The following is a 27524-nucleotide window of genomic DNA, read 5'->3' as shown; positions in this document are numbered from 1 at the left end:
CTTTCTCAGTTCATGCGTTGTCCTAGTTTCATTTGTTCTTCTATCAGGAAAGTTGGCCAATGGATACAGCCATAGAGAAAGGATAGATAGAAACTGCCAGATAAATGTTTTCATTCTAATTAGTGACATAAAGGAATTATAGACCATGCCATGCTAATCATTGTTATGAACTTCTTACTTAGGTTGAATTTGGTTGAAGCTTTTGTGGTGGATCCAGAACTACGTCAGTGCCTTCAAGAAGATCTCTTACGTCGCTTCCCAGATCTTAACCGTCTGGCAAAGAAATTTCAGAGACAAGCAGCAAACTTACAGGACTGTTACCGAATGTATCAGGCTATTAATCAACTGCCTAGTGTTGTAGAAGCACTAGAAAAACATGAAGGTAACACTATCCCTGTCTATTTTCAATGTCTTATAATACACAGATGATACAAAGAGATAGTGTGTAAATTTCCAAAGATTACTTTTTTCCTGTGTACTTTTGTTGCAGGAGGCTAAAGCTTAAAGACATTTGAATTTGAAATGAACTGAAATTCTGAAATGCCAATCAGATACTTAAACATAGCCAAATCTTTACATGAAAAAGAGTTCCAATTAGCGTGTAGCTGAAATACTTGAACTGTTGGGTGATGGTCTGGTAATCTTTGACATTGACTTGTCTCTAAGAATTCTTGACCAATTGCATGTGTATTATAACCTTACAAGATACCATTCATGCAATATTGTTGTGTTCCTTTTGAAGACACTTTGCACTTTGGGTTGTAATTAAACACAAAAAAACCAGTTTAAACATTATCGATGTAATTTGAATGGCCCGCCCCCCGCCTCAAATCGTAATGCTCCTGTATTTAATAAGAGTAACGTGGCAGGATTTCTTCTGATCTTCATTAGCAGGAAGGTCAATGCTATGACAAGCAAGTCTAGAAAATACAAAGGTTGCTCTTTCTTTTCTTTTTCTGTGTGTTACCAAGAAAATGCAGAGTAAGACAGTGTCATTGTAACAGGGGGGGTGATCCAATACAGCAATAGCAATCCTAGCCTGTCAGATAGCATATTTTTGTGGAAGCCCATTAATTTGTTTGAAAATCTCTTTGCATAAAGCAAGCATCAAAGCCTTAAAGAGAAATATTTTTTAAAATGGTATGGTTACAAAAATGTCTTTCCTGTATTTGAGTAGACAGTAATATTCCCAGTATCTTATACTTTTCTGTAATATATTCTTATGACTTCAAGTAATGAGACTTACCTTCTAAAATATTAATCTTAAAATAAATTAATTTTTGGTTGCTGGCTGTGTTATTTCCAAAAGCAGTTAAGATTTAAAACTGGGAAGGAACTGACAGATAATTCCCTTTTTTTTTTTTTTTTTTTTTTTTTTTTGTAAAAAGAGCTGTGCCACGCTTTAGCTGCCTCAGTCATGTCCCTCTGGCTTTTCCAAAGACTCTGCTTGGTTTTGCCTTGGCATGGAGCTCTTGGACTTCCATCTTAAACTGATGTATTAGTTCAAAATGCTCGCTTCCTGCCTTTACTTCTTTTTCTATTAGTTGTCATTTGGCTCAACAGAGTTTCTCTGTCATAACATTGGGGTAGGAAAACAATTCCATTTTTAGAAGTTTTGAGGAGCAAGCTGTGCAAGGCAAACTGCTAAGCTCACCATATGGAAAAATTAATAGACTGCAAAAGGTTCTTGCTGTTTTACACTTGAATCATTCGGCCTTAGTAGGGCATGCATCAGCGGTATATCTAAGATAATTTAAAATAGGTGAAATGCGTTATTTTTATTTTTCTTTGTACTTGTACGCACTTGTTTAAAGTACAAGAATGGTCTGGTAATTTTGAATGTATGTGACTGCTTCAGACTGGATCTGATAATTTTCCTGTTTAAGACTGTACAAAATCTGACTTTCCATTTCTTGATGGTTTAAAAGAAAGATTTTTGACAATTCTGAGTATCTGCCAGTTTCAGAACTTTCTTTTCTTGTGAATGGTTATGAGGAGATAGAGCATGAAGTGATCAGCAGTGATTGCCTTTCAGTATGAAGCATTGCTTTGAGATGCTTGTTTTTATGGATGATGAAAGCTGAGGAGGGGGGTAATGAGTGAAGATGACATTTTTTAGACATAAGAAGCCTGCATAAGATGGGAAAGGACTCTGAGTCATCAAATCATTTTGCTGTTGCTGGCAAAAGGGACCAGTTGTTCATTACTCAAATTGCTGGGGCATAAAATCTAGGTACTTACAAGATGTCTGTCTTCAAGAAGCTACTGAAGCATCTTCCTTCCCATCTCAGACTGACATTCTAGTTTAAGCGTGTAAATATGCAGGATACAGGAATTGTATGCTGGGTTTCAGGTGTATTTTTACCATATTGTATACAGTGGCTGGAATACCCCCTTACTGCTTTTGGAAACGCCTCTTACTGCGTGTTCCATCACAGTTCTTTCCATGACTATTGCACTGGTGTGTTATAACCATGTTGTGATTGAACTTAGCTGTTGCCCATCCTTTGTCACTTCCAGCTGATTATTCCTCTACTCGTAGTGGAAATTTGTTTATCTATCAATGCGTCACCTTGCTTGCTGCTAAATTTTGCTTTGTTTCTATTAGCCCAGTTTTCAAGGTCAGTTAGTTATGTTCCTGATTTATTTTGTTCCAATTTCATCTACTGATATCTTCCACGTTGTATATTTTAGTGAATTTTATAAACAGCCTTCTTTTGTGTGCTAATATTATTAATTCACACATCTTAAAAAGATAAATGCTTGTATGAGCCCTGGAGGAACTGTATTGCTGATGTCCTTCCAGCTTATTCATCTTTTGCAAGTCGGTGATGTCCTCTTTATCTGCCTTCTGATCCTTGTATTAATCATGAATCTTGCATCTTAGCATCCCAAGTGACACTGTATTGAATGCTTTAGAAGAGCCCAGATTAGGTCTACAGATTTCCCTTTGTCTTAGGCATTCAGTTATTTCAGACAGATGTTGCGCTATACAGGTATGATCTGCCTCTAATAAACCCATACTATATTTTATCCCAATTTCTGTTTTGCTCCTTGTTCTTTCCTCATCATTTTTTCTAAGACCTTCTGTACTATCAAAATGGCTGGTTTAAGTGCACTTAGTCATCGAGATTTGTCTGTGAAAACATATAGTGTCCTTGATAGAATAGTGTCAGTTTTCATACTTCTGTAACTGTATAAATGTTTCAAGTTTGAAGATTAGTGCTTGATTTTAATTTCTATACAAAGTTTTAAACCATATTAATAGTAAAGTCTTTAATGCATGTAATAAACACTTATCTGTGTTTCAGTAAGTAAATTATGGTTTAAATTAAAAATTGTACCTGGGAGCAGATAGGCTTTGTGATCAATATGCAGCTCTGCTTTTGACGGTACATAGATCTATTATTCTTTCTCTCAACGGTTAGCTTACATGCTAATAATGTTGAGTAGATGCAAAAGTGTTTTTTTTTTTTTTTCCCTTGCATCTTTTATATGAGTTTATGAATGCAGGTACAAGTTGGAGTCTAATTTAGAATTTTTCAATGGTGTTTCTTGTTCATATTCTTTTAAGGCCAAGCGTTATGCTTTTAAGAAAAGCATACACATAGCACTTGTATAAATCCTCAGTATTCACTGACTCCACTATTTTACTTTTTTCAAGCATTGGATACTGAATATGAAGTTGGATTGAAAGTGTAAATCAATTTTGCAATATATCAGTTTGAACCATATCATAAATATATGTAAATACATTAGTATTTTATTTACTTAATAAATCAGTATTTTCTAATTTCTGAATGTGGTATCTTCCTATGGTGTCTGAAGATGTACTCTTCAAACTTAAATAATGAAATGGTATCATGAAACTTTCCTACTTAGTCATTTCAAGAAAATAAATTGTAATTGCTACTTTAAGTTCAAACACAATCATTTTTCATTAATTCAAGAATACTGAAGATCATTTCTTTGTGTGTGCCATGCTCTCTGTCACCTGGTGCACTGGGAACTGCTAAGTCCACTCTGAAGAAGTCCTCTTTTCTGCTCTTCAGACTCTTCATTCTTTACTACCTCCTTTTATTTTCTAGGTTGGTTGAGATCTGTCTTCTTACAGGAGGGGAAAGAGCAAGCAAGAGATACAGAATAAAAAGCAAGCTGTACTTTATTTCAGATCTCTCTTAGTTTTGAAGATTTTTAGACAGCAGATGACTCCATTTTGACAAGTTCAATAATCTCTCAACAACATGTAATTTTTTTTCTCTATTAATAGGTAGTAATCAGTTAAGAGCTTTAACTTTAAAAGCTTGGGGGAGTGGGGAACTAAAAAGGCACAGGAGGAAAAGGAAACAAACGGAACTTTTTCTTTCTGCTTGAGTTATGGTGCTGAGAGGAAAGAGAGATTCCCTTGGGTAATCATGTCCTCGCTCTGTGACTTCTATAAGTTTGTATGAAAATGTTTCCTAGGAAAGATTAGGACTTTTTCCCTAGTCTGGTAAGAAATTGGGAGGCTCTGGAATAGCCAGAGCTTAATTCTGTGTTTCTCTGTTCGTGCAAAGCCTTGCCTGTAAACATCGGAGGCAAATATCGTAATTCTGTACATAATCCAATGACTGTAAGCTCATAGCATTGGATTCTTTTTGTAGCTTTTTGTGTAAATCATATAGTCAATAATGCTAATCTTTCTGTGATTAAGTTGTATATTGAAGTGGCTGCAAAGATGTAAACATTCATTTACTGACAGAGCGTTTTCACAGCTGGCTGCTGGATAGGTGCTTATTTGTAGGCCTGAAGAAAATACTTCTTTCACAGAATTGGCAATATCCGTGCATGCTAAGTTAACTGTGAACTGCATTTTGCGTTCAAAGCTTACAGTGTTCTGTGGACTGCCAACCAATATGTGTGCTATGCAGTTACACTTGGTGCTACAGAGTATCTGTGCTAACAAAATAAGTTGGAAAAGACTAATTTAATTTTGATGACTTCCTGTTTAGTGGAAAGATGAGTGACTATAAAGATCTGGTTAAAGTAGATGATCTTTTCTTAAGGAAAACAAAACCAAAAACCATACACCTCAATTTGTTATGTTCATCCTACTAAATATTCCCAATTTTTGGTTATTTTGAATTAAGAAAAATTAAAAACTCTCAGTGTGGATGATGATACACTTCATATCTTTAAAACTGGTTGCTGTAGAATACACTTTTTGCTAAAGCCATTTCAACTTTTTACGAGCAAGAATAGGTAATGTACAGACAGCAGGTTTGCTTTCAAACTGTTGTTTGTCTGTAGTTTTACTCATAGTAGAAGGGAATTAGTATCACCAGATATGAACAAAGATGATGGAATAGGTACAAGCTTAATCAGAATATAAGTTGAATAATGCCAATTTTAGAAAAAGCTATGTGTGTGTCAGTGAAATAGTCATAACCAATCTTAATAAAAATTAACCAGCTGTATAGTTGTGCTGTTTATCTTGGATAAGTGAATTCTGGTAAAGTTGTGGGGTTTTGTGAATGATAATTTTTCTTGTTTGTTCTTAACAGGAGCTCACCAGATGTTGTTGTTGGCAGTGTTTATAACACCTCTTAATGATATCTACTCTGACTTCTCAAAGTTTCTGGAGATGATAGAAACAACATTGGACATGGATAAGGTACGGGCTGGTGTGTGGGAGGGGGTTTACTTAGCAATTAAAGTTTCTTACTGAACTTTGCAATCTGCTCTACACTCACTAAATTTAATTGATCATCTATATTAAGTAGCTAGTGATAGTTTAGCTGTGGAATATATGACGGCTGTTATTAGTATAGCATTTCGATATCAAGAGGATATTCACCCCACTGTCTGAAATTATCTAGCCAATGAAAAAACGCTTTAGGTACATGGGTGCTGTGGACCTGAAACTATTTTTTAAAAACATCATCAGTATTAAAAGTGGGAAAGTTTTGTCACTTTTCTGCTTCTTCATATTTTCAGTTACTGTGATATATCTCCAATCTAGAATGTAGCCAGAGTATGTTTATTACATATTTCTCTGCTTCTATAAAGTTCATTAGACTTGGTTCTGTTTGGTGGGATTAAGTCTTCATAACTAACAGTTTGCCTCTGAAAAATGATTGACTTGGGTATAAAGACTGACTTTACTTTCCAGTGTAAAGGTATTTCTCACTAGAGAGAAAGCTACTACAATTATCTTAGCCTTGCATCTACACTTGCTTATAAAATATTACTGATGATAGGACTATTCTTGCAAGAGAAAACTGGCATTCTTTTCAGAGGAAAAATTGGCCAAAAAAAGCTGAAAGGAACATTCCTGTTCCTTAAACCTGTAGTGGAAAGGAGACGGGATGAGCATAAATGACCGATTTGTCATTGTTTAACATTGAACGCTTAGGACACAGGCAAAAACATGAACCATTGCTTAACTTGTTGAAACAATGCCAAGGTTTTAAGTGAGTTTTGTACGTAATTTTTTCCCATTATATTTGTTAGAGAATTGGTGAGACACATTTTGACATGTACATGCTTGGTTAGAAACATATTTAATGTTCCTTTCTCAATAAGATGTTTCAGTCATTTTGGAAAACTTGGGAAGCTTTTAGGATTGTCATAACTGTCAATCTCAGCTGACTGTAGAAATACGAGATCTATCTAACCATGTGCCAGGCATGGTAGTAAGGGCAAGGTGTTGAACTTTTGAAAACTGCAGTGGCTTTAAAATTTTGAGCATGCATATTTTTCTCCAAAGGCAGAAGCACCGCGTTTTGTCTCTTTGTATTGTGTTTGCATTAATCAACTGCGTTTTACAGTTTAAGGAAAGACTATTTGATTGACATGTTGCTGTAATTTGTGATATATGCTAATGAAGAAATTTATAGCTTTATACTAGTTACAGACCATCTGTTGATGCAGTTTGTATGCCCTGGGACTCTGTTTTCTTTAAAACTAACAGCTGTTCTAAGCCTTGGCCCTTCATAGTCCAGCTTTTCAAATTTGTTTCAGCTTCTACTTCAAAAATGTTTTGTTGTCCTTCCAAACAGAATAACAAGTCAGTTATTTTTAATCAAGTCCCATAGAATCTAGTGTGTTGGATTTGGTTTTTTTCTCCTTCAAGATTCAGGAAAATGCCTATAGATAAGCCGATGCTGGTTTTACCACAAGAATAAGCCTTGTCCGTATGAATGTTAAAACTTGAACTTTGACTTGAAATTTCTCTTAGGTTTTTAGGGAGTTCAAACAAAATACCTAGCTCTATTCTGAGTGTGATTGAAGGACAGGTTGTCGTAGCAACTAAATTATGTCAATAATGTATTCTAATGTAAAGAGAAACATCCAAGTTCAAAAAGCGTGGGATGTGGTTATTCATTTACCTAGCTGTAATAAAAGTTGAGAAACTGTCACTTCCATTCCACAGAATCATAAGGGGCCTTTGAAAAACCGTCTTACTCCAACCTCCTCCTCAAGTCAGGGCACCTTCAAAGTTTGTTAGCGCTATTGGTATATAGTATTTTGGTTTTAGTATTAAGAGCACAGCCCGTTACAGAAGGACTTGTTTTTCAGATTAGCTAGCTAGCTTACCATAGTCCCAGAGTCTGCAAATTGTTTGCTGTCACCTCATTCATTTGAGCACTGCTTGGAAATGTGACTCACCTGGGTCTCATTTCATGTAAGTAAACATATGCAGGTATGAAAGTGTTGTCAATGCTGTGACGTTAGTCTGCTGCTTACCACATTAAATTTTGTACTTTGAACAGTCATTTCAGAGTAGCTCTGAGCAAAAACTTACACTAAAAAAAATGCAGTGTGTTTAGTAGAAAAAAAGGGAATGTCTAGCTGCTGCTTATCCATATTGCATTAAGGGATTTGCTTTCATTATAACCCTTTGCACGACTCTTGCCAGTAAAAGTTTATATGTAGAGTGAGGTTATATGTAGAGTGAAAGTGGTAGCAAGAGCGTTCAGACCAATCTGTTGCACGTGTCTGTTGCACTCCTTAATCTCTGAAGCAAATTTAACTTTTGTATTTAATGCAGTACTGAGTTGTAATTTAGACTTAAGTGCATTTCAGTGACCAATATATCAGTGAAATATCACAATGATGATGAGTATTTTCATTCTTTTTTGGGGGAGATGAGAGGGGAGTGAGTTGGGTTTGGTGGTATTTCCTTCAATTTTTCTGGTGAGGTGTAGCCTTAGTGGACCATAGCTGATGATAGATTCATTAGGTACAAAGCACCAAGAACTCAAATACCACATTCCTGTTAATGCTTGTCTTGCCAGATTGTTGGCCATGTTCACACTGAGGGCTGTGGAGGAGAAAAAGCAAAAGTTTGCTTTAAGTGACTTACCTAATTATATCTGAGATACTTCTGTAGGAGGAGCACAGCTTGAGAAGAACGTTAGAGGGGAATATAGTTGTGGGTGCCTGGTGTTTTTATATATTAATTAGTAGCACAAGTTTTTAATATTTTTAGTAAACCATAATCATTTTACTTCCTTAGCAGTTTAGCTGAACTTTTAGTTTAATTTAAAATTGTTTTCTGTTCACTTGATCACACTTGGCTTTCACTTGGAGAGAATGGTCAGATGGAGCAGTTTTGTTTGTCACCTGCTAAGGATTATTTCATGAGGTCTGAACAAGGAAGGAGCTGCCCTATAATAGCTGGGGTGGGTAATGCAACATATTAGAAGCTGTCTTCAAACCTGGATCTTACACATTTTTAAATTCAGATTTTCAGGCTGACGTAATGGGATATAGACTGCTAGCTGTCCTGAAGACTTGATATCTACACCTTGAAAAGCCACCAGGCAATTAACCCTGGGGCTGGAGCGCCTAGTTTGCTGCGAATCAGTTCGTGAACTGCTATAGTCCCTAACCCAAACTATTAATGTAAATGGAAGCTGAAGTAATTCTACTTTAATGCTTCTGTCCCAAAACCTCACAGCAGCTCAGGATTTATTTCTTGCACACTAGCAGCCTCTGGGTTCATTTGTCACCACAGGTCTGTTGGAGCTGTAATGGAATTAGCAACAAGCACATGAAAACTAACTCTGTCCCGGTGACTGCCAGACTGGGCAGGGGGTGAGGCAGTAACCTAGCTTTTTTGCACACTAAGATGTAGCCACATACGGATCTTTGCCTGCAGTGAAATGAAAGCTTGCCTGTAGCGGGGAGGCCCTGAAGGATGGAAGTGCAGGGCATGGCTCCGGTTCCAGTCAGCCTCTCTGATGTGGCAGCCTGGGTAAAGGACAGAACCGAGAGCCAGACTGGGTGCTCTGCTGGGGCTGCCTGCACGTTATGGGTCCTTGGGAAGGTTACCTTCCTTCTCCTGAGGTTATGGGATTTCTGCAGTTTATTCCAGGCTTCAAATAATTCTTTGAAGCTGTGAAACAAAATTACTTATCACTTGACTGTCAGTCTTGGTTGTCTGATGAAGCCAGTCCTGACAAGGGCTGGCATGTGTGGCGTTTGCATCCCAGCCTTTCCAGTTGCTGTTTCAGATCCAGGATCTGCCCTACAAAACCAGGAATGGTCTTTTCTGCCGTATGCTCTGTCATAAACGTTCATTGCTGTTCTTTTAGCGGAATTATTAAGGGAATGGGAGGAGCAGGCCTATCGATAGGGATGTAGCAGGGACTGAATTTGTTCGTACCCCTTTCTTAACATCTCCAGCTTTCAAGATGGTCCTCTCAAATCTCGTAATCCATTATTTTGTGTGGAGTCCACATCTCTGGTTAAGCAACTGGAGAACTTTGCTACTGCAGTGTGTTTGCACACAACACGACTGGAACCAAAACGGCAGGCTGAGTGTAATGCCTTTCAGTGCTGGTAATTGCACAGAGAAAATAAGCACCAACGGTTCAGTTTTCCATGATGCAGCTTCTGTGGAAGACAAAATTATCTGTTGGGAGAAAATCATTCTCAGAATAAAGCAGCAATCCTTTGAATATACAGTATGCTATGTGGTTTCTTCATATGATAATTTACTTGTTCCCCCACTCCTGTGGCTTTCACCTCCAGATTGCATTCCCAGGTCTTTGTTCCAAGTTGCTGCAAAACCTGGGAGTCTCGAGTCTAATGCTTTTACAATTATTTTGATGCACTGCAGATTCTAAGTGCTCCTTGTGCTTAGTAGGACAAGATGTATGTGGTGGTTCTTGTACTTAACAGTTCCTGTTGCTCAGTGCTTTCTGGAGTGATACTTTTATTGTCTGGGAGGGAGTAAACGAACTGTGAACCTCCCTTTTTTCTTCTTCCTCCTCTTGCTAACATATACTTGTGGGTAAAAGTGAAATTGTATGTAAACCACCATCTTTTTTTGGTGTGTTTTGCAAGGTATTTGCAGCTGCTTTGTGTACAACTTTGCAGATAATTCCCAGCTAAGGGAAGCTTCATGAAAGTGTTGTTTTGTTTTGTTTTTTTTAACTTAATTAGATTAAATACATTACTAATATGAAAGCCAATGGTTAGTTTCCATGTTGGACAACAGTGCTAATATTTTGTTGATTGTAAAAGTTTGTGTATTAAAAATTGAGTTTCTTTTATTTAGCAAATAAATTTTTAGTTATAAGCTGTGCTTGCGAATTAAACTTGAGGCTTGTAAGGTCATCAGAAACACACACCTGGCAGTGGAAGCATGGGGGAGAGAGAGGAAAAAAGATTAATACAATTTACTTCATCTGTGACTCTGAAAATATTTAGCTTGGAAGGAAATGTGTATGCTTTTCAACTCAAAATAACTGTTGAAATTGGGTAGGATTTTTGGTGATATTATGTAGGCTCCTTCTGTAACCTCTTGAGTGTGTTTTAAGCAAGAATAACAGTTTCAGAAACTTTCCAAAGACTTCTTGTTTTGAAACGCTCCATCCTTCTACACTCTGTCTTGATTAGCTGCATAAGTCCAGGCTAGCATACAGATTATGTACATAACAATTTCGTTTCCTGTGACTTCCCTTTTTTCCCTGCCTACTGCTCAGTTATTTGTGTGCAAATAAATGTGCAGACAACTCCATTTCAAAGTAAAGGAGTCTGTTAAATTGGTATATTTTGCTTGTATAAAGTATATTACTTGAGAAAACAAGTGTTTGAGATGTATTTGTTTTGTAGTTGAATCAGATACCAATTATCACAAAGAGCATTGCATTGCAAAATTATATATATAAAAATAAATTTAATAAATTATGAAGTAAATCCATTTTACCATGTATGATCAGGGAGGTGATTTTTTTAATATTTTTTTTACTGCCTATGTTCATATGAATTTTTTCTTGTTATTTTTCCCTAGGTGGAGAATCATGAATTTCTTGTCAAGGCTTCTTTTGACCCTAATTTGACAGAATTAAGAGAAAAGATGAATGAACTGGAAGAAAAAATGCAGTCCTTTTTAAAGAGTGCAGCCAAAGAACTAGGTAGGGTATGAAGCTGCCTTTGATTCTTACCTCCTTTGTAAAATGTTTTGAGATGAAGTGATGAAAACTGGTATAGAGGACTTAAGGGATGTTTGTATTATTTTATTATTAGTTTGGGGTGACTTTAGTTGTCACAGTACAATCTGTTGAAAACTGAGTGGCCTTTTTTTTTTTGTAAGTATGCCATTCCAGAATATTTCAGAAATTATCACGTAGGTTGCAAGATACTGCAGAATTCATTTTGTAGGACTGCAACTCATCAAACTCTTGGCAAAGCCTAGTTCTATTTTACATCCTTTGAGGACATGCACTGAAACTTCTCCCCCGCTCCCCCCGCCTCGTGCATTCTCCTAAGTGTCCATTCAGGACATGCTAGTTTTCTTTTGAAGTTCTTTGCAAAATGTAATGTGTAAGCAAATGAGACATTTAAAGAATTTATTCTCTTATGCAAAAAATTCCATGTGCAGCTGATGAATCAGGCATTCAAAGAGCAACTTAAAAAAAACCAACCATTTTTTAATTAAAATATGGCAAGGAAAACCACAACATAGTTATTTTAGGTTACACCTTTAAGGGCTTGCATATTTTTTAATCTTGATTCTTTTTTTTAGCGTAAACAAGATACCTGGATGAAAAGAAGGAAAGACAAGATTGTGTAGGGATGGAATGAGCAATCTCACCATCAAAAGTATGTGTTAGTAAAAGGATCATAAGGCTGCAGGTGCTGTGCTTACAGCAGCAATATAGAATGTCCTTGCAGTGTGCTATGAAAATTTTTCACATTTCTGGAGAATATGTAGCAGTACTATAAACATGAGCCTGATTTGAATATGCAGTTTGAGAGCATATCAAAGTAAGAGCAGAGAATGAATCAGTAAAATTCTGTTAGGTCTGGGTATTTCTCATACCCATACAGAACCAAAGCAAGCATATTTAATAGCGTATGTAAGAGAGGCTACATCATACAAACTGGGGATTAATGAGCAGGAATAGCACAGGCTGCAGGATTTTTGATAGTACATTTGTTTTCTTCTTTCTTTTAATCTAAAAGGTTTGGAAGCTGGCAAAAGTATCAAACTGGAGACAAATTCACAGTTTGGACATCACTTTCGAATAACTTGCAAGGAGGAAAAAGTTCTCCGTAACAATTCAAAATATGGAATAGTTGATACACAGAAGAATGGTGTGAAATTTACTAACAGGTATGAGATCATCTTTGTAGTTTTTCAAGCCTGTTGTGAAAGAGACAAAAATGTTCCTTTCTTTATAATTGTGTTGATAAACTGGTTTCCCTACATCTTGAATGGCTGAATTTTCACCTTTTTAATTGGCTCACAGATTGAGATATTGAGCAAGAATGGCATGAGGGAGGAGTAGTCATACAGTTTCTGTTAAAAGCTGCGTTCCCCCTTTTACTTTGCCAACTGTTAGCTGTTTTGGGTCCTTTGACTTGGGCTAATTTCTCTGTTTTAGCTGCAGCTAGCAGCATAATTGCATTTACTGTGAGTGTTTATACAGACACTTTCATAAGCTGCAATGGGAAAAGAGCTATTTATGTTTATTACCAAATATGACATGCAGCAGTTTTGTTGGTGATTACCTTCTTTTTGTTCCAAATCACACTGTAATTTCTGTTGGTCCTAGTATTGGACTTCCATTCTGTGGCTCTGTAGATGAAGCTATTTAAAAATTTCAGTCTTCAGGCTAATTGCACTGGTGCTGTTTCAGTGTCTCCTTGTCTGGACAGCAGTTCTGTCACAGGTCAGCCAAGCAAGAAGTCTATACTTGTTGAATTTCTAGTTCTTCTGGATCACTTTAGAAGGAGCAAGGCTACCATGATCATCAGATGTCTCTCTCTCTGTACTTCATTATTATTACACAGAACAAAGTAGAAAGTTGCCAGTAATAAGTTGAAGGTGATCTCTTGAGGGTAACTGGTCTAACCCCTCACTCAGAGCAGACCCACCTTAGAAATTAGATCCTATCTCAAAGTTAGGTGAGGTAGCTCAAGGCCTTGCCCAGGTGCCATCGTCCAAGCATCCTTCACAACCTGGTGGGGCACAAGTTCCAGTGCTGAACCACTCTTTGTGACAGCTTTCCTAATCAGATCTAATGAGAATTTTCCTTGCAGAAGCTTGGGGTTTTAGTGTCTCATTCTTATGCTGTGCACCTCCAAGAAGAGTCTGGTGCCTCTTCTTTCCAGGCTGACTTCAGATTTCTCTCAGCCTGGGCATCTCTCAGCCTGTCCTTGTATGCCGTGTGCTCCAGCTGCCAATCTTTGTGGTGGCCATCTGCTCCAAGTTTGATACATCTCTTAGACTGGGAAGACAAAACTGCGAGCCAGCACTGCGGATGTGGTCTCACAAGCGCTGAATAGAGGGGAAGAATTACTTCCTTCGACACGCTGGCTATTCTCTTGCTAGTGCAGCCAGTATGGGCTTGGCCTTCTCTGCCTTAGTGTCACACTGCTGGGTCACGTTCAGCTTCTTGTCCACTGGGTCCCCCAACTCTTTTATGAATAGCTGTTTTACAGCCATTTGGACCCCAGTCTGTACTGTTGCATGGAGTTATTTCATCCCAGGTGCAAGACATTGCATTTGCCTGTGTTAAAATACTTGTCCACCTATTTCTCTAGTCTGCAGATATCCCAATGAATGGCAGCCCCGTGCTCCAGTGTACTGACAGCTCCCCTTAACGTGGTGGTGTTCACAGCCTTGCTGGGAGTGCATTTGAGAGTGCATTCAGTCCCATCATTCAGGTTGTTAATCAAGACATAAATAGTATCAGCCCCAGTATCAACCCTAAGAAATGCTGTTACTAATCAGCCACTAATTGGACTTCAACCTCCTGACAAGTTCTTCCTTGTCTGTAAGTGGCAGGTCCAGGAGAAAACCACTCTAAGTCTCCTTCATGTGTTATATATGGAAGGGTAAAAATAGCAGAGATTAATACATCGTACAGTCTGTTTCAGACAAACCATGCTGCTATCGCTTTATGTGTAACAGTTCCTGCTGGAGTTAGCATCAGAGAAGTGAGTTTATTGAGAGATAGATCTTGATTGATAGACATGTATGAGGAGCACTGCCTACAGGGCAAGGTTGGTTTCAAGCCAGTGCTATTACTAATAGTGACTGTTTCTGTTAATCACTCACTTTCATAGTAATAAATCCTTTGCTTTGAAAAGGAGGGCAAACATATTGGTTCACGCCAACCAATATGTTGGTGTATTTCGCACCAATTTACTTAAATGAACAAAGTGTAAACCTTAATTGCATTTTGTTTTAACATTTACTCGGAGGATATTTTTTCAAAACATCCCTAAAATTTAAAACAGCTTTTTTTGGTTCTAAATATGTTATGAATCTAAATGTAGTGATGAAGTTAGGCTTTTCTGTAACTGAGAAGATGGTACTTAGAACATCTACTGTGTCATCTGTTAATTTCCCATGAGGAAGAAGCCCATGGGTCACTAATAAAACAGACTTCTCTGTGCCTACTTAAGTTATAGTTGCTTCTGTAGATGGTACTAGAAGCACAAGGCTGACTTCTGCTTATAGTGTGGGTGCACTACTTGGGTGTGTTTTATATTCAGTCTTGCAGACTCTCCTCCATGTTCGGAGACAAGCTTGAGAAGAATAAACACTTGCTTAAATGCTCTCTTGATTTCAACTTACCTTATTTTGAAAACTAGAACCTATTCTTAGTGACAGTAGTTCACTGACGTTTTTAATAAATGAAAGAAGTTAATGCCTTCAGCTCTGATAAGCCTGTTGTAGGCCTCTGGGTTAATTACACAGTTGCTTAGCAGCAATTCTCCTCTGTCAGTTCTATAACGTGCCACGTCTCATTGCAAAATGGCCAGAAATTCAGCTTTAAGAGCAAGTCCTTGTCACATAGCATGTCTATAACAAACAACTACTGTAAAGATTTTTAAGAATGATGTGTTCAGAGATGCTAGAATTGCTGGTTTGGCCCTTGTGGGTGATCTTCAGCTTGGGATTTATCTTACTGATATCCTGGTGTGGATGAATTGTGGGTTGCTTTGTGGCCCTTGTGCTGAACCTTGCTGTTAAAACAGGTGGGGTCAGCTGCTATTGACTCCTAGAAGAGGAGGCCAAAAGTTTGGCATTGTAGCAGTGAAGACAGAACATCACAACTTCTAAATATTGTGGTTTTGTTCACAGCAAACTGAGCTCCGTCAATGATGAATATATAAAGAACAGAGAAGAGTATGAAGAGGCTCAGGATGCAATTGTCAAGGAAATCATTAACATTGCTTCAGGTGAATATGTCAATGTTCAGATTGTGACACAATCAACAGATGTGTATCACAGTCTGGAATGGTGGGAGTACTTGCAGTTACTTTATAGGTCCTTTTGTAGAGAAGAACCATAACATTCCCAAAAGAATTAATGTGAAAAATGAGGTTTGACTTTTAGACAGTTCTTGAAAGTTTGAAATATATTGTCTTCTGTGGTCAGACCCTTTCCTGGCATTGCTACAAATGTGCAGTCATGGGGTGTGTGCAAATTTTAATCCCATAAAAGGAACACAAATATGCTTGTAAAGGCCACATCTATCCTCCACCCACCTACCTGACTCTGGGCATCTCCACCCAAATGGTGAATTAAGTAGAGGCAGAAGAGGTAAAGAACAATAGAGAACTGAGGGAGTGGGACCTGAGGTCTGTGAAGGATGGTGAAGAAAGAACATTGGTATGCAGTATAAAATCAAGTTAGCCATCGCTTATATGGTACAATAAAAAATTGTTTTCCTAATTAATTTCCATATATTTTGCTCCAAGTTTGCCTACTTACAGGGCATTCTTTACTATCCTTCACCAAAAGAAGAGACATCTGGGAATTTGGGCTTGGAGGATTCTGTAAATACTGCCTCTCCCAAAGGCACTAGTTCCAGCAGAGCAAGTCTTAGTTCTTTGAAAGAGAGAAGTGGAAAGTGAAAGCACTAATGAATATTAAGCTAATGGTAAATGTATTAAAGATGAAAAAAACCCACTTTTTAAGCTGATGTATTAATTTACTTGAGTGTGTATTAAGTTACAGTGGAAATATTCATAAGCTTTGACCTGTTATCATAAGGAATTTGCCAGTATATTGCAAAATCAGTAGCTTGTTAGATTTTTTTTTATCTTGGTAATTTTCAAGTGATTTTTTTTTTTGTGTAGCATACTAAGGTTTGTATATTTATGTAGAAAGCTAGTGGGGTATTATGTAACAGGATTAGCTTCAATATGTAATTTATAAATACCTAGTGAGTTTAATAAAGTCTGTTGCTGCTGCTTAAAGCTTCTGTGGTGTGCAGTCATAGACTTACAAGTGTATATGTGTATTCAAAAAGCATTTTTATTCCCCGAGTGGAGGCAATTTAATGAAAAAGACTGGATTATGTGTGTAATTCTGGAATGAAAGTGACTTAAAGTCCTCTTAATGATCTATACCTAGCTAGTTCAAGAGATGATGTTAGAATGGTAAATGTACTTTGTACAGGTAGGACTTTTTCTGCAGGTCACTGCTTACCTCTTCTGACACATGCATCCCATTTGCAGGTGTTGGATGATTTAACTCTGTAGACTCCTGTCTCTCATCCCTTTCACTGAAAAAAAAACAAATACCAAAACTTAAAAACTGGTACTGAGGATGCTGGGCCCTCTAGTCTTATTGTCTGGTATCACAGGCACTGTATCTTACAGACCTCTCCATACCATCATTCACATAAACAGAAATGGTTGCTGTCTCTGAATTCAGTGCTGTGTCTCTATTGTCTTTGCTTGCATGAGCATCAAAACGCAGCATATTACAGAGGAAGGAAACTTACTGGATTTCCAGCCATCTTGTCATTGTGAGCATTGGCCTTCCTGTACCAAGATAAGCTGTTTCTCATTGTCTAGTGTTAAGGCAAAACAATCAATATGGCCTCACTTCTTCCTTTTCTTGGTCTGAAGAAGTTCCCTTTGTAGTCAGAGCATGGATACTTAAGGATTACATCTTAGACTCTCACAGAAGGTGATGGCTATCTTGAACAAAACTGACTTTTAATGCAGGTGAATTAATTTTATGGGCTCAATATAGGCTTTAAGATATCTTTTCAGCAAGAACAAAAAAATTTCTAACTGTGTTGAATTTACATATCTCTAACGAAAAACAGGTTATGCAGAACCAATACAGACGATGAATGATGTGATAGCTCAATTAGATGCAATCGTCAGTTTTGCTCATGTGTCAAACGGAGCACCAGTGCCGTATGTCCGTCCTGTCATTCTGGAAAAGGGACAAGGAAGGATTGTGCTGAAAGGTGCCAGGCATCCTTGCATTGAAGTGCAAGATGAGGTGGCCTTCATCCCCAATGACGTTACATTTGAGAAGGGCAAGCAGATGTTCCACATTATTACTGGTAAATGTTTCTGTTCTCTTTTTCACTTGCTATTTACGTTTTAAATGTCTAGAGTATTTCCAATAATGATGTCTTTAAAAAACCAAACCAATAACAAGGAAGCAAACAACCAACCCAATAAAACTCTGTCAAAACAATTTCTCTAATCAACAAAGGGTGAGCACCTAGCAAGTTATTCGTCTTTCTGTATGGGGGATAAGATTTAGCTCTGGAAAAGAAGGGAGGGTATTTGTAAGGTGGTGGTGTTTATTATATTAAAAAAAGAAAGCGTCCACAATGTTCTTGTGAAGCGTTTCCTTTGATAGTGGATATTCTCTATGTTTATGCATATACAGATGCATTTCTCATCTTCCAAACTAATAGTCATGGAATTAGTTACGATTGTAGTTATAGTGCACTGTTTGGAGAAAGTGATCCCTAATTTAGATATAGTTATTTGGGAAGAAGAGAGAGGCTGCTAGGACAGTAGGAAATAAGAAATTAGTCCTTCCTTAATATATGTATTCTTTGCCTTAGTGACTGTTAAGTCCACAAGCCAGGAAACCTCAGGAACTGGAGAACCTGAACCTGCTTAAGTGATTTTGAAAATTCCACTAGGCATCAATTGTATTGTAGCCACATAGGCATCTTCTGTAGGCAAGACTTTCAGCAGCCTCTTTGTTAATGTTTTCTTTGTTTAGTATTAAGGTCAATTTTAAATGCAAAACATGTTTCAATGACTGTACCCTTTTTTCCCCTATTCTCTGGTGTAATTAAGATAATTTTACTACACAGGAAAACATTTTTAGTGTTTATAGATTTAATTGAATTTTAATTTCCATCCAGATGTCCTTGACATACATTCTGAGTAGCAAAGATCTGAAGTTAGAGAATGATTAATGAACACTTCTAACATAATCAAAAAGGAAAAACTAAAAATCTGAATAAATGCATGGTAACACCCTTGTTTTTCTGGTTAGCAAAAGCATAAAATTGGTTTTAATGATCAGTTTTCTGGAAAATAATTTTAATTTCATTTGTACTTCGATTAAAAGTAAGTTATTCATTTTGCTGATGCAGACTCCCCTTAGATTGTAATTTAAATCACCCATCAGCTTGTACCCGGTCTGTAACTAAGGTATTTCATTTTTACAGACAAATTGTAATTGTTGTTTGAGGTGAAAGCAAATTATTTTCATTCTTAAGCAGCAGTACTGATGACTTCTAAATTAAAGCTTATTAGTTTTAGGTATGGCCATGAGTTTTAGATGACTGCTTATACTTCTGAAAGGTCCCAAAACTTAAGAAGGCCCCTAATGTTCTCCAATCGCCTTTCTTTTGAAAAAGCAGCATTCAGTAAGGCATACAAGCAAGCTTTATTAGTAGTGGAGCTACTTGTTGCACCTGTTAGACAAGTCTGCTACTCTTTCCTGGCAAGAGAGTAGTAAGTTTAAATGTTCTTTGTTTTAAATTACAGCCTGTTCTCCTTTAAAAGGGCTGTTGAATTGTAAATTATAATTTTTTTTTAATACATTTGCAAAATTTCTTCTTTAGGCCCTAACATGGGGGGGAAATCAACCTACATTCGACAGACAGGGGTGATTATTCTTATGGCCCAAATTGGGTGTTTTGTACCATGCGACTCTGCAGAAATAACCATTGTGGATTGTATCCTGGCTCGGGTGGGAGCTGGAGACAGTCAGCTGAAAGGCGTGTCTACTTTCATGGCTGAAATGTTAGAAACTGCTTCAATCCTTAGGTAAGTCCTGTGCTTATTTGATTTTGTTGGTTGGGGTTGATGAGAAAGGAGGTGCTCTAAGAAAGATGCATTTAAGATTTCCTTTTATGTAGGATCTCAGTGGAGGATCTCCAAGTCCTTTTTAGCAGGCTCATAAGTTCCTGAAGTAGCCTTCTGTTTATTTCGGTGGTCATACAGAGCTGCTACCAGGAGGCCAAAGTCTAAACGGGGTGAAGAAACTAATTTGGAATGATCTGTGTGACACTGTGTGTGCACTTAATTTGTATATTGTTATATAAATAGGAAGTGTCTTTTGCCTCTTTAATGCTATGCCTCTATAACATAACTTGTGGTACTCTGATATCCAGAGTTCATGCTGTTCTCAAATGTTATGAAATGCTCCTGTGTTTTTAGGACGGCATCTGAAAACTCCCTGATAATCATCGATGAGCTGGGAAGAGGAACTTCCACCTATGATGGTTTTGGCTTAGCATGGGCTATTTCAGAATACATTGCTAGCAAAATCTGTGCTTTCTGTATGTTTGCTACACATTTTCATGAACTGACAGCTCTTGCTGACCAAGTGCCAACAGTCAATAACCTACATGTTACTGCTCTGACCAGTGATGACACACTGACAATGCTTTATCGTGTCAAGGAAGGTAAGACTGTGTAAATGGTGAACAGGGTAAGTTTTATTTCATCCTGAGAGAGGAAGAACTCTTGGGGGGCAGGGGTGGAATTTCGTGTCATGCTCCAGGTTTAGGTTTATAATAGACATGCTCCTCTGTCCATAGAGAGAGAGTGTATGGCAGGAGCTCTGTCCATGTGTGAACACAGTTGGTGATGTTGTTGATGATTATTTGTTAAGACTTCTAGGTTATTTCTGCCACTCAGGTCAATGCTTTTGAGGTTGGTTCCTTTTTTGTTTTTTTTAAAGAGCAGAGAGAAGGGTTCCAGAAGATTATTTTCTGTTTTCCTAAATCAGCAATTTTAACCTGCTGCTAGAAAAGACTTATGTTCCTCAAACTGTTCTTTTAAAAGAAATGAACGCAACTTTTCTGTGCTGACAGTTTTTAATAATATCTATTTAATTGTAATAAGCCTTGGTCATTGAAGAAAGATGTTGCCCAATTTATGCAGTAGTTTGATATAGGAAAAATAATATGTTTAGTTTTTAGCAAATGGCGTCATAGTAAAAGAATAAGTAGCCTGTGTTGTTAGTATAAATCAAGTCAGATGTGTTTAATTAAAATCCTTTAGTGGATCCAGTTACTCCTTTTGGTATTAAATTAGACAATTTTTAATTGGGCATAAATTTCATCTGTTAACCACAATAAGTGCTTCCTCCTGCTTCTCTATATTGCCAATCATTTGTTATTGCTCCCTTCAGCAGGAGCCTATATTTATGCTGAATAAAGCAGGGCTGTGTAACTGTGGCTTGCAAGGTGTGGTCATTTATGGCATTCTAATTTAGCTGTAAACTCTACAGTGATTTTGTTGTTCCCATAAGAGCATTTCAGTCAGGTTGCCAACCTCTGGACTGAGATTTTGATTTAAAATGTGAGCAGAGTACTGTTACGTTCTGTTTTCACTTAAAAATACCTATTAATTTTCCCTTTCTGAGTTCCACAATGAAGGAGAGTTAGATGATGCTCAGATGGATAGAACATAGTTACTATAGAACAGTGTGGCTATACTGGATCCAATCAACAACTTACATTGTGGAGTGGTTTTGTCTCAAAAAAGGAATAACTGTTTGGGGAGTTAGGCTATTATCTTTACTAAAACAATTACTAAGCATCATCCATACTTGTTAAGGCTAAAGAGCTAGTCCTTGTCTCCTATCTCAAGTCCTGGAGATAGATGTTTACTTATCTTCTTAGTTTAGGATTAAATCTTACAGGTGCAGGTGCTGAACTTCATTCCTCATTTTAAAAGCTGTTTTGTCATGTTGACACAATACCAAATAACTTGCCTCTGCTTGCCTAGTTCATCCTAATAACACTGCTTTTCATGATCAGTGTATATTCAGTATGTGTTATCCTGGAACTCTCTCCAGTATTTCCTGATATCTTTAGCCAATTTTGGACTTTTCAGCTCATTCCTTCTTGCATATATTGTTCTGAAATGAATCTAATATTTTGTCTAATTATTAAATTTTACTGTTATGCTTTTAAAGATAATTTTTATAATCTTCACAGGCTATCACCATACTATTAAGTATCTTTTAGATAATTGGTAAATGTGTTTTTATTATATCCTGATCTGAGCCTCACTCAAGTGGTACCATGCTTGTTTTACTCCTATGACATTACTAATTGACTATTTCTTACTCATTTCTTCTGGTTTTAAATCCATGAATTTACATTGTTTCTTACCTTTCGATTACTTGTATATAATGACTTCTAATCTTGTATTCCCATATTCCCTTATGGCTATAGTCTTGTGATTAGGTTTCGGGTACTTTTCTGCGAAGTTAGGAGACTGCTCTGAACAAGGGGAATCAAAGCATGACCAGAAATACTTCTCTCCTCTGGCTTTACTGAGAGTCTACTTAAAGCTGGTTAGAATATCTCCAGCTGCCGCAGTCTCGTTTCTTTTAACTCTGTGTTCTTGTCTTTTGAGATCATTATTCCTTAGAAATGGTCTCTGTCCTTCTCTCTGTTCATGCACTTTCCCTAGGCAATGCCCAGGCTTTGCTTCTGAGTATTAGTCCAAAGTGCTGTGGCCCTGGTACCCAGCCTGTTCCAGTGGAAAGGCAGTGTCTATGGTTCTTCCGTAGTTTGCTGTTTCCCATCTTCGCCAGCGCACGTTGAGCTCCTTCCACCAAGTGAAGGTTCAGAGCCCTCCGAATGCCTTGCTCTAATCAATGCTTAAAATATGACTTAGTGTGGCATGGGAACTGAAGACAAGTATAGTCATAAATTGCTGCGAGCATACATTGAAACTATGAGTGTTTTCAGTGCAGTGAGAGCTGGCAGTGTACAGTATCTTCAAACAATCCATCTTTATTTAGGTGCCTTATTTTGAGTACTTAGGTTGGGGAGGGAAGTAATATACACTAAATCTAAACCTTCTACCTTCTAAATCCTTTGGAATAGCAACGCTTATGATAAAAACCCCTAATATTCCCCCAAAGGTTGGGTTAATTCTCTTCCTTCAACCCCCCTTGTTTTTTTTTAACTTGTATTAACTCACCCATTCTGGTCCTGGTGAAAACTCTAGAAGCCAGGTTTCATATTTTTCTTCAATTGGTTTTGCCATTTTTAGTCATACACATATTTTCTTTGTACATGCAGTGTCTTTTCATTCGATCCATTTTCTTGGAAGTGCTATTGAGCATAGAGGCACAATAGTTTGTATCTGTCTACTTAAACCTCTGTCAGATGAGTTAAAACATGAAATCTTCACCTTAAAATACCTGGTCTCAAATTGGATGTCTTTCACAGAAGTTTTTGCATTTAATGTTGTGCTCTTTCCCTTTTGGAAGAGTGATGTTGTTCAGGCAAGGACGTGAGTATAGGCAGCTCGGATACAGCTGTGTTTTGAAACAAATATCAGGTTTCATGTCATTTGAAATGTATAACTAAATCTGAAGTACATGACAAGGAACTTTTATACAGTATTTTCATCCCTGTCTTCATGCTTCAAGAGTGTGACAGAAACACTGGAAGAGGAGACACAGAAAGTACTGCTCTCCAGGCCTCTGCTCAGGATTCTTGGAGCAGACACCTGAGTTAGCTTTGTGTCTGGGGAGGTGTGTGCTCTTAATAGAAAATCAAGATAACTAATTTGTGCTTTAAAATGTTGATTTCCTTTAAGAAACCTGAGAGATTACAAGGTTAATAAAAAAGAAAAAAATGCTAAGTTTTCCTTTACCTATTCTTCAGATACCCAGTTTTTAACAGATGATCAGTTAAGTATCATTTTACACGTGTACTTCATTTATTCCTAAGTCCCTGCTGAAGACCAGAATTAATATTTGTGGGTGGCCAATCGGAATTATGGTAATGTAAATGAATGGAGTTGACAGATTGTATCAGAGGACTTTTGATACTGAAGCGAAAATTATTTTACGTAACTGTGTATAATTGACATATTTTAAGCAATTATGAAAACTTTTCTTTCTCAACTAAATGATATATACAGTGTGTTAATTGAAGTAAGTGTAAAGTTAAAATATGTAATTAAAGACAACTCCAGGAGACTGAGGAGTTAAGTGGTATTGATGCAAAGGAGGAGGAGGAGGAGGATTGAGAATGCAACTTTTAAAATATTTTTTAATATATATGTACACACACATATATATGTATTCATATAAATATAGAAAAATGTGAGATATATATTAAAAGAATAAATTATGCTAATTACTATATTCTACAGACTGTGTTGAAGTACTTTAATAAAAACCATTATTCAATTTCATTCAAGTACTAGTGGGAAATTCTTTCTGCCTGAAGAGTTTTCCCTTTCTTCCTGAAGCACTTTTGGAGCTCTGCAACTGCTGTTCTAAGAGAGCTTAATTAAATAGGAGCATATTCTTTAGTCTGTATTGTCGTGTATAGTCCAAAAGGTAAATTGGAAAATGTTGGGAGAACCAAACAATGTCACACACTTAATTCTTCAGAACAGAGAACTATTACAAGTTTGTTTATATAATGTCTGTGTAGCCATATTATCTCTTGAGAATTCTTTACTGTTTTTTTTCTCTGTATCCAGGTGTTTGTGACCAGAGTTTTGGAATACATGTAGCAGAGTTGGCAGCTTTCCCAAAACATGTGATAGAAAGTGCAAGAGAGAAAGCATTGGAATTGGAGGAATTTCAAAACATTGGCAAGTCCAAGGAATCTGAAGGAGAACCACCAGCCAAGAAATTCTACAGAGAAAGAGAGGTTTGCTATCAGGAATGCTTTTTAAAATTTGTTTAGCTGGAATAGCCCAAGCAAAATAGTTTAAGGATTCAGATTTCCCCAAAGCTTGAGGATAATTAACTATAATCTCATTTTTCCATAACAAAATGTTTTAGCTATGAAGTTTATTAGGAATTGAAGAGATGTTCAAGGGTAGTGGGTTTTGGTTTAGATTCATTTCAAGTTAACATAGGCAAGAATTTTATCTAAAAACGTCGTCACGAGAATGCAACTAATTTTTTTCTTAATAACGATCAGTAGTTAGTATGATTGGCATACATTATTCAACTGGAGTCATACAGGGGACCATGCTTCTAGCTGTTGTGTGGGGTTTTCTTTATGCTGTGAACCAAGCCAGAATTTTCTGTTCATCACTTTTGTTGGCTACTTAGTTTGTATGCAATGTTTCTTGGGACTTAGGTTATAGCTTTTGTTTCAATTGTTGTTTAGATTATTCTTGGCTCTGCAGGTAGGTTGCACCTGATCTTGCTCCCCCTTCTTTGAGGGCTCATTAGTGCCGATTTCTTGAAGCTGAACATTAACATGTTCAGATCTGTTCATGTCAGAAAAAAGCCGAGTACAAAACTTTCTCCTTTGTGCACTTCCATGTCCCATCAGTACTAACACATCTCACAAGCTGATCATATTGAAGGACACAGCAATTTGGACCTCGAATGTCTGACTTACAGATGTCCTAAAGTTCTTCCGGTTTCACATGTGAGAATTTTAGCTTGATTCTTTCTACTCAACAAAGAAGTAAAATGCTCTTGGCTTTGCACAGGCTTCAAGCACAACTCGAGGAAACCCACATCTCTGCTTAGGTCTGATCATGTCTACATTGCATAATACAGTTGTGTAAAGCCATTTGAGTGAGCTGTTTTTTTCTCTTCTCCCTTCACTTTCTCTTAAAAGAAGCTTCATTAGCAGGTAGCGTAAAGGAAAACAGTAGCTCACCGGAAGCTTTTTTCAGAATGGCCTGTGTCATTTTGTTGCTGGATTAAAAGACCTTACAGTAACATCTGCTGCAGCCTCCGAGTAAATCCACGTGCTGCCTTATGACTTGCATTGTTTTTTGCCACTAGTCAGGTCCTCCTTGCTGCGTGCATATACAGATCTTAGTTCTGTGTCCTGGCAGTTGCCCTGAAACTTTACAGCTTTCTAACTCATTCTAACTTCTATGCATCAGTGGCAATCTTGGTAATATTCCAGTATACGGAAGCCTTGAAGTGTTAGTCCATATCCAAAGCACTTTTGACATTTAAAAAGCCTTTGCTCTAGACAGAGTCTGTTACCTCTGTTACCTCTTACTTTATTTTCAGTTTCAGAGGTCTACTGTGTTTGTTCCTGGCTCAGTAAGTGGGTCTGATGTTGTGGATGAACAATCTCCGGTTTGTCCTACCTTTTAGTGCCAGGAGGTTCCCCCTCCAACTACCTCAGTTGCTCCGCTATTACCTTTCCTTCGCCAACTTGCTAGGTATCATGGTGAAGTATTTTTCAGATTAGTTGGATCTGACTGTATGGTCTTAAGTTGGTGTAAATTAAATTGATGTGGCAAACACGTCTGACAAATACAGCATCATGTTTTGTCCTGGATATTTCAGTAACATATAATATTTCATAAACTCTCTAGGCAATAGAATGGCATAGCTTTAGATGTCTCACCCAGGCAATTTGTCTGCCTTCATTAACATCACATTTAGAGGGAAAAGTGTGCTCCAAGTCCTTTGGAGACTTCTGTACTGAAAGCATACTGCATTAGTCTTAAATGATAAAACAAAACAAAGAAAACTGTAGTAGAGTTCTAAAATGCAAAATGGAGAGGACTAGACAAAATTCTGTATTCTGGGCAAGTTGTTTCTAATACAGGGATCCTGAATACTGTTCATTGAAATGTTTGTTCTTGCTATTCAATTCAGACTGTTTAGAAGTTCCACTTTGCCTGTTTGTGTAAAAGCATATGCATAAAGCTTAATTATCATCTGTTCTCCTTGGTGACGGCCACTCTCCAGTTGCTTGGTTACAATTCGTTCTTTCCTTTAGCATATTGAAACATTGGTTTTGATTTACAGTTCCTCCAAAAAGTAACTAGTTTGGGTAGTATGGCCACTCTGATGCTATTATTGCTAGCAATCCTCACCTAATGTGATTGCACACTGAAATTAAGTGTGGAACACATACGGGAGCTCTTAATGTTAGATATTGTATTTCTGCTGATCAACTGGTGCTTTTTGCTCATGGGTTGAAAGGGGAAAGAATGCCTGATACCAGTATAACTGGATTGTTCTGGTGTTGAGAACATGATAGCAAGTGCAGAAATAACCATGTTTTTCGCCTGTAAAAAGTTTCTGGTGATGAATAATACTTTGTATCTTTGGGGAATTTGGAAAAATCCTGCTTGCAATCTAAACATCCTTTGTTTTCTTTTCCTTCTCCCTCAATTTCAGGAAGGTGAAAAGGTAATTCAGGATTTTCTTTGTAAAGTGAAAGCATTGCCCCTGACAGATATGTCAGAAGATGATATCAAAATCAAGCTGAAACAGCTGAGAAATGATGTGTTGGCGAAGAACAACAGTTTTGTGAATGAAATCATTTCCCGAACGAAAGTTACATCATGAAAGATGTGAGAACAGGATTCAGCTCTTGAAGCGTGTTCTACATTGCAAGAGCTATCATTTTCTTGTCTTGTAGTTTTTATGCTTTATGATACTTGTACTGATTTATGTAGGCATTTTTTTCTTGGATTGTAATTATTCTGTAGGAAATTCTGAGCACATTCTGTGCCAGATTCCTGCTTTAGTTGTGATCATTGTGTCCTTTTAGAAGTTTTCAATAAAATGCTTTTTCAGTATTGAGAGAATTATTGACTGTACAAACAAAATGTGTAATACTTTACCGGAAAAGTGTGCTAGAAAGTATAACAATTGAGATGGCATACAACTACCACAGCCTTGAAAAGCAACAGTGGATACACAAAATCTTTGTCCTATACCATGATTCTTTTTTGTATGATTCAATTACATTAATTAATTCAGCAAAGTTTTAGTAACACTATACTAGCGCTCTGTTAGAAAAAAG

General features: G+C 37.2%; 1 protein-coding gene across 1 annotated transcript in view; it reads left to right on the top strand.

The window, feature by feature from the left end:
* MSH2 (mutS homolog 2) overlaps positions 1–27306 on the top strand; it is a 55506-nt gene extending 28200 nt beyond the window's left edge. The window contains exons 7-16 of the mRNA XM_075042451.1: positions 183–382; positions 5544–5653; positions 11285–11408; positions 12460–12610; positions 15593–15690; positions 17574–17819; positions 19353–19557; positions 19951–20198; positions 24259–24431; positions 26894–27306. Coding sequence (XP_074898552.1) covers positions 183–382; positions 5544–5653; positions 11285–11408; positions 12460–12610; positions 15593–15690; positions 17574–17819; positions 19353–19557; positions 19951–20198; positions 24259–24431; positions 26894–27064 — 1726 coding nt within the window. The 3' untranslated portion in view covers positions 27065–27306. The remainder of the gene's footprint in view (positions 1–182; positions 383–5543; positions 5654–11284; positions 11409–12459; positions 12611–15592; positions 15691–17573; positions 17820–19352; positions 19558–19950; positions 20199–24258; positions 24432–26893) is intronic.
* The last annotated feature ends 218 nt before the right edge of the window (positions 27307–27524 follow it).

This window comes from Buteo buteo, chromosome 12, assembly GCF_964188355.1.
Source record: "Buteo buteo chromosome 12, bButBut1.hap1.1, whole genome shotgun sequence".
Taxonomy (NCBI): domain Eukaryota; kingdom Metazoa; phylum Chordata; class Aves; order Accipitriformes; family Accipitridae; genus Buteo; species Buteo buteo.
Note: the sequence above shows the minus strand (reverse complement) of the source record. Positions and strands in the feature narration are given on the sequence as shown.